At 38.2% G+C, this 13,265-nt stretch overlaps 1 protein-coding gene across 2 annotated transcripts in view; it reads left to right on the forward strand.

The window, feature by feature from the left end:
- The first annotated feature begins 2,081 nt into the window (after nucleotides 1-2,081).
- Pdxk (pyridoxal kinase) overlaps nucleotides 2,082-13,265 on the forward strand; it is a 30,968-nt gene continuing 19,784 nt past the window's right edge. The window contains exons 1-4 of one of the 2 annotated variants that reach the window (XM_083140562.1): nucleotides 2,082-2,331; nucleotides 6,758-6,857; nucleotides 8,372-8,515; nucleotides 11,289-11,409. In XM_083140562.1, the coding sequence (XP_082996688.1) occupies nucleotides 2,242-2,331; nucleotides 6,758-6,857; nucleotides 8,372-8,515; nucleotides 11,289-11,409 (455 nt within the window). In that variant the 5' untranslated portion in view covers nucleotides 2,082-2,241. Of the gene's footprint in view, nucleotides 2,332-2,632; nucleotides 2,753-6,757; nucleotides 6,858-8,371; nucleotides 8,516-11,288; nucleotides 11,410-13,265 lie in introns of those variants that run through there. The other variant, XM_083140563.1, reaches the window with a different exon arrangement.

The raw sequence follows: 13,265 nt of genomic DNA on the forward strand, positions 1-13,265 counted from the left end.
GAAAATGCCCCTTCCCCCTATGCCCTTGGACAACAAAGTACAGGACATTGTCAAAATACACATGGAAATCAAGCGCGTATATTCTAGGCTACCTAGGCTATCGCCGAAGCCCAGATTAAATACAGAAAATAATCGACTATCAAATATGACTGATGCTTCACTCTCAAACAAACGACCGCGGGAAAGAAATTATAATATAAAACCCGCGACTCCTGTGCACCGTACTCCCGCGAGGAGAGGAGGGGGAGAGTGGATCATGCTTCCTTATTGCCCAAGCTGAACGGAAGAAAAGGCTGCGCGGGGATTTTTCGTCCTAGGTTTGTTTTCCTTGTGCTCGCTCTATACATAAGGATGGACTCCTTTCCTTTAAAACTACCACCAGACTTCAACGGTTAAATTCTTCCCCGACCAGCGCCTGGAGGTGGTCGGTGACGTATTTGTAGTGGCTTCTAACACAGGGAACTCTTTGTTTTACGACGGCAGTAAAACCTTACAGCGATGCCAATTCGCTAACTAGCATGGGATTTTCCCAGGTAAGGGAAATTTTGAAACGAAACTACTATTACAGGAACGGGAAAAGAGTGACTGGCATGTGATACGGAATTTGTCCTCTAGGCCAAAACAACACTGTCCCATTGAACACATGCAGAACTCACAGGCCGCTGACCTTCAACCAACAAACAACGCTTTACGATGTTTTCAACCCCTTTGTTGCTTTGTTAATGACTGGCTGGGGTAGACTGACTGGCCGGAGATGACAAAGGGCATTTTGCGAGTGGAAATCGCGTTGAAGGAAGTTTAAGAAAATTAGGTTTCTTACTGTGTGGATTTTCTTAAGTGTATTGAGTGAGTGAATTACGTATATATGTTTTGAATGATCTGTGCTACGTCATGTAGTTAACGAAAATGAATGACATAATTAACGAACTACTGCCGAAACAATTTACTCTGCTTTTGCATGAGGATAAACTTCAAATCGTGAAGATATGCAGTCCTCTGGCATCGCAAAGAGGAGAAGAATGGATTTGATTTGTTATTTTGCGTTGCTCTTCTGCCACTTTAGCTAATCGCGACGATGCGAATGAGTGACGATACGATGAAATTCATGAAGGGTCATTCACAAAGAATAATATTTAGTTTCTTGAAATTTAGATGAATATGAATCCCGACTTTTCGGGTCCGAAGCAGTAGGGAAATATCGAGTGATCGTTTAAAAAATTCATCAATTCTCGACATTTTCTTCATTGTAAATGTATGACTGGAACGTACAAGAAATTGTTAGTTTTTGTACCAGAAGTGCAAAAACAAGCACTTAAGATGAAAATTACGTGTAGAATTTGAGATTTCAAGAGCTTCGGGAAATTTCGAACATATCCCGTCCCGAAAATTTCCCGACTTTGTCGGGAATTGGAGAATTTTCCCTGTCCGGAATGTCGGGATTTAAAGAATTTCCCGTCCCGATCCAAAAAATTCTGTCACTTACACCCCTTCCCTGCAGTATGGTAAACCTTATCTCCAAAGAGAAATAAACTGTCCTTGCCGCCACTGTACTTCAGTAATATAGTTTCATAAAAACGAGTATTTTTTCTTTAACGACTTTAGCTATAATTTACTGCGAAAAGGTTGACTTTCTTTTGTTTAAAACATGTTTTTTAACCCATGTTTAAAACTGTTTAAAACAAAAAAAACAGTTTGTTTTGTTCTTTTTTAAAAAAAAAAAACAATTTTGCCAACTATGTTTATAAATAGTTACGCTACTGACCTAACACCATTTTCGTCTCATGCTTTAAGCAATCCGAGATAGTTTGAATTTTCATCCTTTCTCGGTACGCACTTTTTTCAATGCGTAATCGTGAAAAATGTTCCACGTCTTAGTGTGTTCGTAAATACAACTCGAAATCTGAAAATTATAATAATAATAACAGCTCTGGAAGTAGGAAGAAATCAAATTCGAATGTGTAATTGCTCATTAATATCTTGTCAATGACTGGAGAGTAAGAGATATATGCAACTGGCAACACTGTGATACTCATATGTTAACAAATGAAATACTGTGGCCGTTGTGACTCGTGTCGTCTGTCTAAATTTCGTCGATGCCAAGAGCTAAACCCTAAGAGACACAAATATAATTTCTCTGTGCTACAACTGTACAGCCAAACACTGATCACTTGATAAAAGTTGTGCTTAATTATAATGTTTTTAGTTAGGTAAGACTAGGAAAATAGAACAAAATTACCAGCAATGGCGGGCAGTGATTGTAGAGTATTATCTATTCAAAGTCATGTCGTTTCAGGTTACGTAGGGAATAAAAGTGCAACTTTTCCCTTACAGGTAGGTGCTTGCTAAGGTTTTGTTGTAAATTTAGACAAAATAGGTGGCAACAATTTTGTTAATTATTTAATTTATTATATTATAATCTTTCCTTTTCTTTCAAAAACAAACATGTTTGTGGAACACAACAGGAAGTTATGTAATAACTTTATCTGTTATTATGTAGCAAGTGTTTGCAAGATAATTTATAATTCTCTTCTGTCTTAGCATAGTATTTACATAAGTCTTTACTAGTTTTACATCCAGCCCTTGAACGAAGCACTAATACTTTAGAAACACAGAATCAACTACATAAGATTGTAATTTTTATTCCTTACACAAGTTGAACACTTGAAATTCAAAAATGAAACGAGTTCTTTGTATTGAGAGTTATGTTGTTTCTGGTTATGTTGGGTGTAAATGTGCTACATTTCCTTTACAAGTAGGTTTAATTACGAAATACTTTTTTTCCCCTCTAGATTGGCAGATATTATGATTTTGTAGTAAATACAAATGTTGGTTACGGTTCTGAATGTTTAATGATTTTTGCAAGTTTCATAGAGTATTAGGAAGTGTTTTAGCAAACTCAAAACGATTGCGGAAGTAAGTTTGAAGGTTGGAGAAACTAATTAGCATAGTTCAAAGCTTCACTAAGTATTATTTGTGAAAGAAATTATGATTTTAAAAGCGGCTTATGCGAGCATACACACTTCCCATTGTTGGTTTACAGTTGTTGCAGATGCAGTGTACTAGCAGATTTTCAGGTCTCACTGCAGAACTGTGGGGCGTTACCCCCACACCCCCTATACGCCTTCATGGCGTGGTGCTATGCACAGGGGAGCACTTTACTTTTACTTTACTTTCACTGCAGAACATGGGCTACTTTTTCCCTCTAAATAGATGAACAAAATTTGGTACTACTTTACTATACCGGAGACACCTATCAATGATTTATTTTGCAATTTTTTACATTGCTAACGTACTATTCTGCATTGCGGAACATTTCTTTAGGTGGAATAATGAATTTCTAACGAAAATTATGTCTATTTCTTACATTAACGAGTACTTACTGTTGTTCCTTATTTCACGTCCGTGAAGTTAGCACCGAATTGAAATGAGAAGTAAGCGACCTGAACGCAGCTGAAGCAAAGGATATAGATGGTAGCTCAGGGTTGCCAGGAGAGTAAAAAAAGCAATTCAAGAGAGCCGGAAAATTATGCAAATAGCAGTTTATGAATTCCTTATTTCCCACAAACCATCCACGGGTAGCCCTAAAATCCATTGACGTTAGCCCAAAAATTCACGATAGCCCCATGAACCATCACGGGGATGAGGTATGCCTACTAGGTTAGGTTAGGCCTGTTAGGTTTCATTAGCACTCCTTTTGTTCAATTTAGCACATACGGACAATACGAGAATGTATTGTGCTCTCGTGCAGTAAGCAAATGGCGGCAGCATCAATAGCGCATGGGAACTAGATTTTCGTAGAAAACCACATGCATTCGCATCAAAATGGATCAAAACTACATTCCTGAACATCAACAACGCCACAGAAAATGATTTGCATAAGTACTTTCTCCTGTAAATTTGAAGAAATCCGTCTCCGGTATAGTAAAGTGTTACCCAAAATTTATATCCCCAAAAGTACGTACCTTCTACTTCCATTTTCCTGTATTACTTTTCCGATTACTATCATATTATTGCACGTAATAAATGTTGGTACTACTTTACTATACCGGAGACACCTTTCAATGATATATTTCGCAATTTTTTACATTGCTAACGTACTATTCTGCATTGCGAAACATTTCTTTAGGTGAAATAATGAATTTCTAACGAAAATAATGTCCATTTCTTACATTAACGAGTACTTACTGTTGTTCATTCGTTATTTCCCACAAATCATCCACGGGTAGCCCCAAAAACCATTTACGTTAGCCCAAAAATTCACGATAGCCCCACAAACCATCACGGGGACGAGGTATGCCTACTAGGTTAGGTTAGGCCTGTTAGGTTAGGTTCCATTAGCACTCCTTTCGTTCATTTTAGCATATACGGACAACATCGGCTTGTAGCAGCAGCAATAACTCGTATTGTGCTCTCGTGCAGAAAGCTAATGGCGGCAGCAGCAATAGTGCGTCGGAAATAGATTTTTGTAGAAAATCACATGCATTCGCATTAAAATGGATCAAAACTACATTCCCGGACATCAACAAAGCCTCAGAAAATTATTTATGTAAGTACTTTCTCCTGTAAATTTTAAGAAATCCATCTCCAGTATAGTAAAGTGTTACCAAAATGTGTTTCCTGCTGCTAAAAGCAATGTATTTCTCCATTCATTCGGGTCCATATTGTTTATGCATATTTGCTGTCATTTGTTTCGGGGTCTTCCTCTCCACACAAGGGTTTCGCTACCTTGCGTTCCTACGTCAGATGAGGAATGCCTACGAGGTTAGGTTAGGCCTGTTATTTTAGATTCCATTAGCATAAATGCAATGAAAAATTATTCTTTGGGCTAAGAACTAAGCTAGCCTAAAATAAAAATACTTTTTCCCGTGACGTCAGAACACAAGGTTGCTCAAGAGTTGTGCGATAAGTGAGACCCTTCGTTTCGCTGAATTCGAGTTGATTTGTCGCTTCGGATTTCACCCACACACACACAGTTTCTATCATTATTTCAGATGAGGAATGCTTACAAGGTTAGGTTAGGCCTGTTATGTTAGGTTTCATTAGCATAAATACAAGGACAAATTATTATTCAAGCTAAGAGAACTAAACCTAGCTACCTAACAATGTAGGCATTTTTTGCTTTCACTAAATTTGTGCAGGAATGTGCGCCACCATGTCACTTTTTCCTTCCAAGAGTGCCCAACCTGGATACGTATTTCTCGTTAATTCAAAGAAAAAAAAATCCGCAACTTCAATATTTTTCCCGATTACTAACTACAAAACATTACCAAAAATTATGAACCGCGTTCCTCCTAAGCAGCCCATATTCTGCAGTCTTACCGATTTTCATGTTAGGCTCATATGTCCTTGAGATCAGATTTAGATCAGGTGGGGAAGCATTCAGGGAATTCTTTTAAATAGTCTTGTACCTGAAGTGTTGCACCACACAATAAAAGCATTCAAGGAGATTTTATTAATGCTAAGAGATCGAAAACTGACCCAACCAATATAACAATATAGCATTTAGGGATGTAATAGTAATACCCCTTCACACCTCACTTTATGTGACGTAGCAGCAACTGCAGTCTGTATCCAAGATGAGAGTAAACAAGTGGCAAATATATGCATGGAATGGAATAAACACACTCCAGAAAACAGTAAGTTATCAAGTCTCTGGAGTACGTTTAAGAGATAATTTTAAACTGAACCCTGTACAGAAAAAATAAAGTGTCTACCATGATTAGTTTGGAATTTGGACCTGCATGTTTTTGTTTTATGAGGGTAGGTGTTGAATTGTTTGAACTTTTAACGACTATACTTTATTTTAAGACTGCCGGACCCTGTGGCCGAGTGGTTAGCATATCATGCTGCAATGCCAAAGGTCCCAGGTTCGAATCCCGCTCGGGTTTGGTTGTTTGTGAATGTCTATTCATCAATTTCATCATCTTCGCAAATTAGCCAAGAGGCACAAAACAGGAAGTAAAATAAACTAAATCAATCAATCAATTAATTTTAAGACTGATTAGTCTCCATTTTAAGAAACGTTGCTGTATATACAGGGTGTAACAAAAGTATGCAGCAATACTTCAGTAATGGATGCCTCATGAGCAGAGAAGAAATAAAAGTTTTTATTAACATGGATCCCGAAAAGTGTAATTTCTGAGTAATAAAAGCTGCAAGTAACAGGTGGTTTTAATTCCCTACAGAGCTCTCTGCAACCTGTTCGAAGCATAGGATTATGGTGAAACTTAGCTTACAGGCTATGTTGAGCATAGCAAAACAAATGCTGATTATAAATAAAAATAGTTCAAATTTTCTTTTTATACTCCAAAAGTTGATACTGTTTTTTGTGTCTAGTTCTATAGGGGGAGGGGTTGTTGTACATGTATGACAAATGTGCTCTACAATGTCCATTTCAAGTGGGAGTTGCAATGGATAAAAGTAGCAGATATTGGTCCTCCTCTTTATCCAGTGCAAATAATGAAAAAAAGAGGTCAGCTGTGCTTTACGTAGTAAATTCACAGATAAAAGGGTAAATAAAATGATGGCAACGCTGAAAAATAAGTTTGCGGCACTACCGTACTTACATTGTGTTATAAAAATGCAATATATTATGTAAAAGTCCACCCCTTTACAAACCTGAAATCTCTTATCCTCTTGGGTGACATATATGGTATTTTGTGACAATACTATTCCTTGGAGAGAAACAATAAATAAAAGTTTTATTGAATTTTTTAAGTAGATAATTTTTCACAACAAATAATTCCTTTCCTTCCAGGTATTAGGATTTGAAGTTGATGCCATAAACTCCGTACAGTTCTCAAATCATACTGGATATGGATCGTGGAAAGGACAAGTGCTCAATGATTATGAATTGGGTAAGTTTTAATACAAGTAACAAGTATTGAATTAGAAATCGTTGAAAGCTGTGGAAGAAAATTTTATCTTTGCATTAACATGTGTAGGTGTTGTTTTGTGATTATTTTTTTTGTTGTACTACAGTTAAAACCAATGTACATTATATTATTTTGTAACTTAACACAATCATTGGTCATCTGTATATATGATTGAACCAAATTTTTGCAGTTTACTGTATTTACTCATGTATAATGTACACTTTTCTCCCAAAAACTGTGGTGTGTGTGATCATAGAATAATTCAGACAAACCATGCATGTTTTCACTATGTCACTGCATTTAACACGTATATAACAACAGGTGCAAATACAAATGACCAGGTTGGGTTTCTTTAGTAATATTAAAGAAACCTTATGAAAGTGAAACGTTCCTCATGAATTTTCACTTTGTATCGTTTCTATCAGAGCACTTTTACACATTGAGTAAAGTGGCACCATTCGGGTGCAGCCCTGTTTTTAATTTGAGAAAACGACAGTGTAACCTGCCCCCTTTTACATTTTGATCTCATTTTCTTCTACTACAGAATAAAAAAAGTGGTTACGGAAGTGAGAACTTTGGGATGCAAAGTTGCCTACATAAAACGGTATTCTCATCTTGGTCCACATAGCAACATTGAGTAGGTTTATCATTGAGACAAGTAGAGCATTTTTCAACTTATTTTGAAGATTGCTCCAAATCAGCAATGGAACATCTCCTCATGCCCATGAAAGAGAGAATATTATGAAATTCAACAAAAAGTAAGCTATATAATAGTATTTCAGTGTCTTCAACATGCCATTAGTGTGCACCCCCCCCCCTTTCCATCACTACCTAAATTCTGACTATAATCTGATGTTCCAAATCATAGGTCTGAGTCTGCACTATGATTGATTGATTTATTGATTTGGTTTAATTTACTTCGCTTTTGTGCCACTTTTAGCTAATTGCGAAGATAAGGATGAGTGGTGATACAATGATTTGATCAAGCGGCACTCACAAGGAAAACCCATGCTCAGGGTAGGATTCGAACCTTAGGACCCCTAGCATTGTAGTTTTCTGTCAGGGTGTTTACCAGTCTGGAAGTCCAGGAAAAGTCAGGGAATTTACTTTTTCTGGAAATGCCAGGGTAATTTACTGTTTCCGGAAAGATCAAAATTTTTGTTGTAGTGCACCAGAAAATTCATAATTTTTTTATTTGTTGTGAACAAAATACCTTCAGTTTGACATTCTGAGAAATACTGGTAGTTCCAGTATAAATGATGGAGCGGTTTTCTTGGAATATTAACCAGGTGATTTCTGGATAGGCTTCCGGGCTCACTTCAATCTGTGAAGATTAAAGTGGCGTTAGCTCTCGAAAGCTTGGAAGTCTATTCGGAAATCACGTGGTTGATATCCTGAAAAAAAAACCTTTTCCTTCATTGCTTTCTCCCCATTTCCTATGACCTGCTGTGTTGCATATGTAGTGAGGCTTGAATTTTCCATTGGATTGCTTTCAGCTGATTTGGCAGAAGGCCTGTCCCAAAATAAACTGGATTTTTACTCTCATCTCCTGACTGGGTATGTTGGATCACCTTCATTCCTTACAAAGATTGCAGAAGTTGTTAAACAGTTGAAGAAAGTGAACCCCAACTTATTATATGGTGAGTTTTACTCAATAAATATGTTTATAATGTTAGTTGTTTAAAAATTTACATTAATGTTTTGCTATCTTTGTAAAAAATAATTCATAGTCTTTCAGCTATGTAATAGGACTGTGGTGCAGTCTTAAATCATTATTCTCGAACATCGTTGTCTGACCTAGCAAGTGATGCATGCCTGCAAAGCAAGGTGAAAGTTCCTTTGCTACAAGTCTTTGTCTGCCCCCGTGACACACCAATGTGCAAAGTTTGTGCATACTCTACTTATCATTTAAATGCATGTGAATATAAAACATTTTTTTTGTATGAAGAAGTTCTCTCGAGATATCAGCCAGGTGATCTCTGGATAGGCTTCCGAGCTTTCAAGAGCTAACGTCACTCTCATCTTCAGGGATTGAAGTGCTGAGAAAAGTTAGGGTACGGTTTCAGGTATTACTGTGGGAGGGGTGTGGTGCAGGTGACGGGCCAATCAGGTGCCATCTCTACGACGTCCACACTCCCAGTCGATTATTTCTAACCAGGCTGGTTCCAGTTCTAGTCCCGTGTCTGTGTTCAGGTTTTCCTTTTCCCCATGGATGGCCGCTATTCTATTCTTTGATGATTCTGTCCCAGTAATTGGATGACTTATTGATGATCTTGGTGGTTGTGGAGTCTATTATATGGCCCTCTTGGATGGAATGTTCTGCTAACCCGGATTTTCCTGGGTGAAAATTCTTGATGTAGCTGGCATGTTGTTTACATCGTTGTTCAATTGTCCTCCCTGTTTGCCCGTTGTGGGCTTTACCACAGCTACAGACGATACGGTAAGACCCAGATGTCTTCTGTCGTAGGTCGTCTTTAGGGTTTCGAAGTCGGGTTCTGACTTTCTGTGGTGGTTTGTGGATCGTCAACAATGTTGTGCTTTGCAAGAATGCAGCTGATGACTGCGGAGAGGTTTCCAGTGTATGGATGATGGCTATCTTCTTCTCTTCTTGGTTGTCTGGAGGTTCCGGGTTTGTTTGTTGGTTGTTTTTGTGCTTTACTCGCTCCAGTGTCTTGTATCCATTCTGTCTGAAAGCTGTGCACAGGTGTCTTATTTCATCTTGAAGGTGTTCTGTGTCGCTGATGGAGATGGCCCGGTGAAACAATGTAGAGAGTATGTTTGACCGCTGGGCTGGATGGTAAAAACTCTTGGCGTTGAGGTATAAGTCAGTCTGAGTGGGCTTTATGTATACGCTGTGTCCTAAGGTCCCATCCGGTTTGCATGTGATTAGGATGTCCAGGAACGGAAGGCTGCCATTGGTCTCTGTCTCCATAGTGAATTTGATGTTTGGGTGCTGGTTGTTGAGATGGTCCAGGAACGTCTGTAGCACTGCTTTGCCATGCAGCCAGATGACAAAGGTGTCATCTACGTATCTGTAAAATTCAGTAGGTTTCTGTGGAGCTGATCTGAGTGCCTCATGTTCGGAGTTCTCCATGAAGAAATTTGCTATTTCAGGCAAGAGCGGGGATCCCGTCGCCACTCCGTCGGTCTGTTCGTAGTACCAGCTCTTGTAGCTGAAGTAGGTTGAAGTCAGGGTGTGTTTGAAGAGGCTGATGATATCTGGTGCGAAGTCTTTCTCTAACAGTTTCAAGGAATCTTGAAGAGGCACTCTGGTGAAGAAGTCACAGTCATCAGCCGCATTCTTGCAAAGCACAACATTAAGACGATCCACAAACCACCACAGAAAGCCAGAACCCGACTTAACCCGACTTCGAAACCCTAAAGACGACCTAGGACAGAAGACACCCAGGTTTAACCGTATCGTCTGTACCTGCGGTAAACTGGGAGGACAATCAAGCAACGATGCAAAGAACATGCCAGCTACATCAAGAATTTTCACCCAGAAAAATCCAGGTTAGCAGAACATTCCATCCAAGAGGGCCATAGAATCGACTTCACAACCACCAAGTTCATCAATAAGTCATCCAATTACTGGGACAGAATGGCACCTGATTGGCCTGCCACCTGCACCGTACCCCTCCCACAGCAATACATAGAACCATGCACTTCAATCCCTGAAGATGAGGGTGACGTTAGCTCTTGGAAGCCTATCCAGAGATCACCTGGCTGATATCCTGAGAGAACTTCATCATTCGCCGCCAGGAAAGCTTCAAGATTTTTTTTGTATGTTTGTTTGTGTGCTAGAGAGAAGTGGGAAAGTACATGTTATTAACATTGTGTTAATCTTTGATCTGTATAAATGTGTATAAATCTAGTCCAGGATTATTCTTTTTGTATCCTAAATATGGATGCAAGAATATCAGGATAATGTCCAGATTAGACCTAATTCTAGCACATAATATATCATTTTCTTATTTATGATCAATGTCCACGTAATGTCCCTTTCATGTGAACAAAGTAGCTCTGATGTCCAAAACATCTAAAAATTATCCACAGAATATGAATGAAACATCCTTCCTCAATTTCCTATGGATGTCCCCTGGACAGACATATGGATATCCAGAGGATGTCTACTGGATATTCCTGGATATATGTTAAATATCCAGAACTTCAGCCCAGGTAGCCAAAATATATTCTCCTCCTTAGCTTCTTATGGTACAGAAAGGTTCATAATTTTTCTCACCAGCATAAGAGAAGTTTAAGCTAAAAATCATAATACTTTTTTCTTACGCATGGTTGACTTTTTGTAAATTATTGAAAATCCTACTTTGGCTGTAATGAGACAGAAGTAGTACTTTGTTTCTTTTGCGTTTATCATATAATTTTTGTGCACTTTTAATTTTTTCTTTCCAGTTTGTGATCCTGTTATGGGAGATAATGGACAAATGTATGTTCCTGCTGAACTCCTCCCGATATATCAAGAGACAATAATTCCTCTGGCTGATATTATAACCCCAAATCAATATGAAGCAGAGTAAGTGTTAGTAAACCATTTTTTAAAAATATTTTTCAAACTCACTATAAAAATTATATACGCACATGGTCAACAACAAAATTTTGTGTTTCACAAGAAGTTTATGGGACATTTGAAATATTTTGTTTCATTTTCCACACTGTGCATGTTCAGAGATTGAGAGTGTGTGTGAATGCAGACACATCCATGTGAATACACAGTGTGTCCGTAAATGATTTACCAGATAAATGTCATCAATAGGAAAAGTAATGTAAATTCAGTGAACCTTGTTATTGTATCAACAACGACATGTCAAACATTTTCTTCCATGTAGTTTGCAACACTCACTCTCATCATGCATTCTGGCAAAACAATATCTGCAAGAAAAGATAATGAATGTGTTGTGGTTGTGGGAAGGGAAAAATCCTCTGCAACTGTTCAGCAGTGTTACAGGAAATGCAATGGCCCTCATAAAATTGACAAGTTTCTTGTGAAGCAATTTTCACACATGGCATATCATTTTATGTATTTTTTTTGGTCGAGGAATTAGAATATAGTAACTTTTTACATAAATGCCATCTGGAGGATGTTATTGTCAAATGAAAAAGTATTATCTGTAGGAGTGTGTGTGAAATTATATCAGTTATGATTTATGAATGCACAAAACAAGAACTTCCAGCTTCAAATTTGTTACTCAGGGTTTGCTTGTTTGAGGTTTTGTTTTAAGTTCACTTTATGCACTGTTAGACTAATCAGGACTGGACCTACAGTTTACAGTGGGATAAAAGGACTATGTGCCTTCACTTGTTATCGAACTGGACCCTTTGATTATAGCAGCAGTGTTGCCACAATCCTCCAGGGAAGCCCATTGTTACTCAAAATGAAACTGCTCTCTAGAGTATAATGGTTTTAATGCCAAGACAACTTTAGAATCAGCACATGAAGTGTTGAACGCGTGACAAGTAATGTGCAGTTTTCACCATTGATTGGTCTGCCCCCAACCAATCATGAGACTGTTTTAACATCCATCTTGGAAGCCAAACAAGTCATGAATGTGCACAGCTGTTCATAATATTCGCAGCAGATCAAGCTACATACAGAGCAGTTTATATTGTGTGGAATGATCCTGAAAAGTGTTCTTTGTTTCTCTCCTTACGTGCATACAATGGTGTATTTCATTGGGTGTGTAGGTTCTCATATGGCTGGGAATGGAATTGGAGAAAATTCTTGAGTGTGCATTTGCTTTGGTCCTACAAATGTTGAAATGAAAAAAAAAAATCCACAGAACATGTGAGCATTAACATTCCTGACAAGTGCTGCAACCGTTTTGGAAGAGAATGATGTAACTAGTTTTGATGGTATGACAGCAAACTTAGAAGATACATTTAGCAAAGTTAGAAGATACATTTACTCAGAGCTGGGATGATGGCAGAAAGGGAAGCAGATCTGTGGCTTTATCTTTGGTGTGTTGAAAAAATGGTGTCCTGCTTAGCTGCTGGGGGAACTGGAATTATTTACAACATGCTTAATTTTATACTAGGGTCGGTCAAAACATGAAAGAAATAGTGTATGGATTATGGAGGACAGTTCTTGCATTTACATGAAAGTACACTAGCGAAGCTGCATTTCTACATAATCACAAAGTCTGTACGAGTTTCTCTATACCATGTTTGAAGAATTCCTGTTGAACCTTTGATAACCATTCTTGAGTTGCAGTTTCGAAAGTTCCTCTTCCATAAGTCCAAACACATGAAAGGACATGAAAATTGTAGGGTGCAATGTCTGGACTGTGAATCAGCACATTAGCATATTCAACATTGTCCCTCGTCCTTGCAGTTGACAGCCTTCTTGCTGGTATTGGGGAGCCCAACTTAAGA

This window comes from Lepisma saccharinum, chromosome 18 (genome assembly GCF_977018435.1).
Source record: "Lepisma saccharinum chromosome 18, izLepSacc3.1, whole genome shotgun sequence".
NCBI lineage: Eukaryota > Metazoa > Arthropoda > Insecta > Zygentoma > Lepismatidae > Lepisma > Lepisma saccharinum.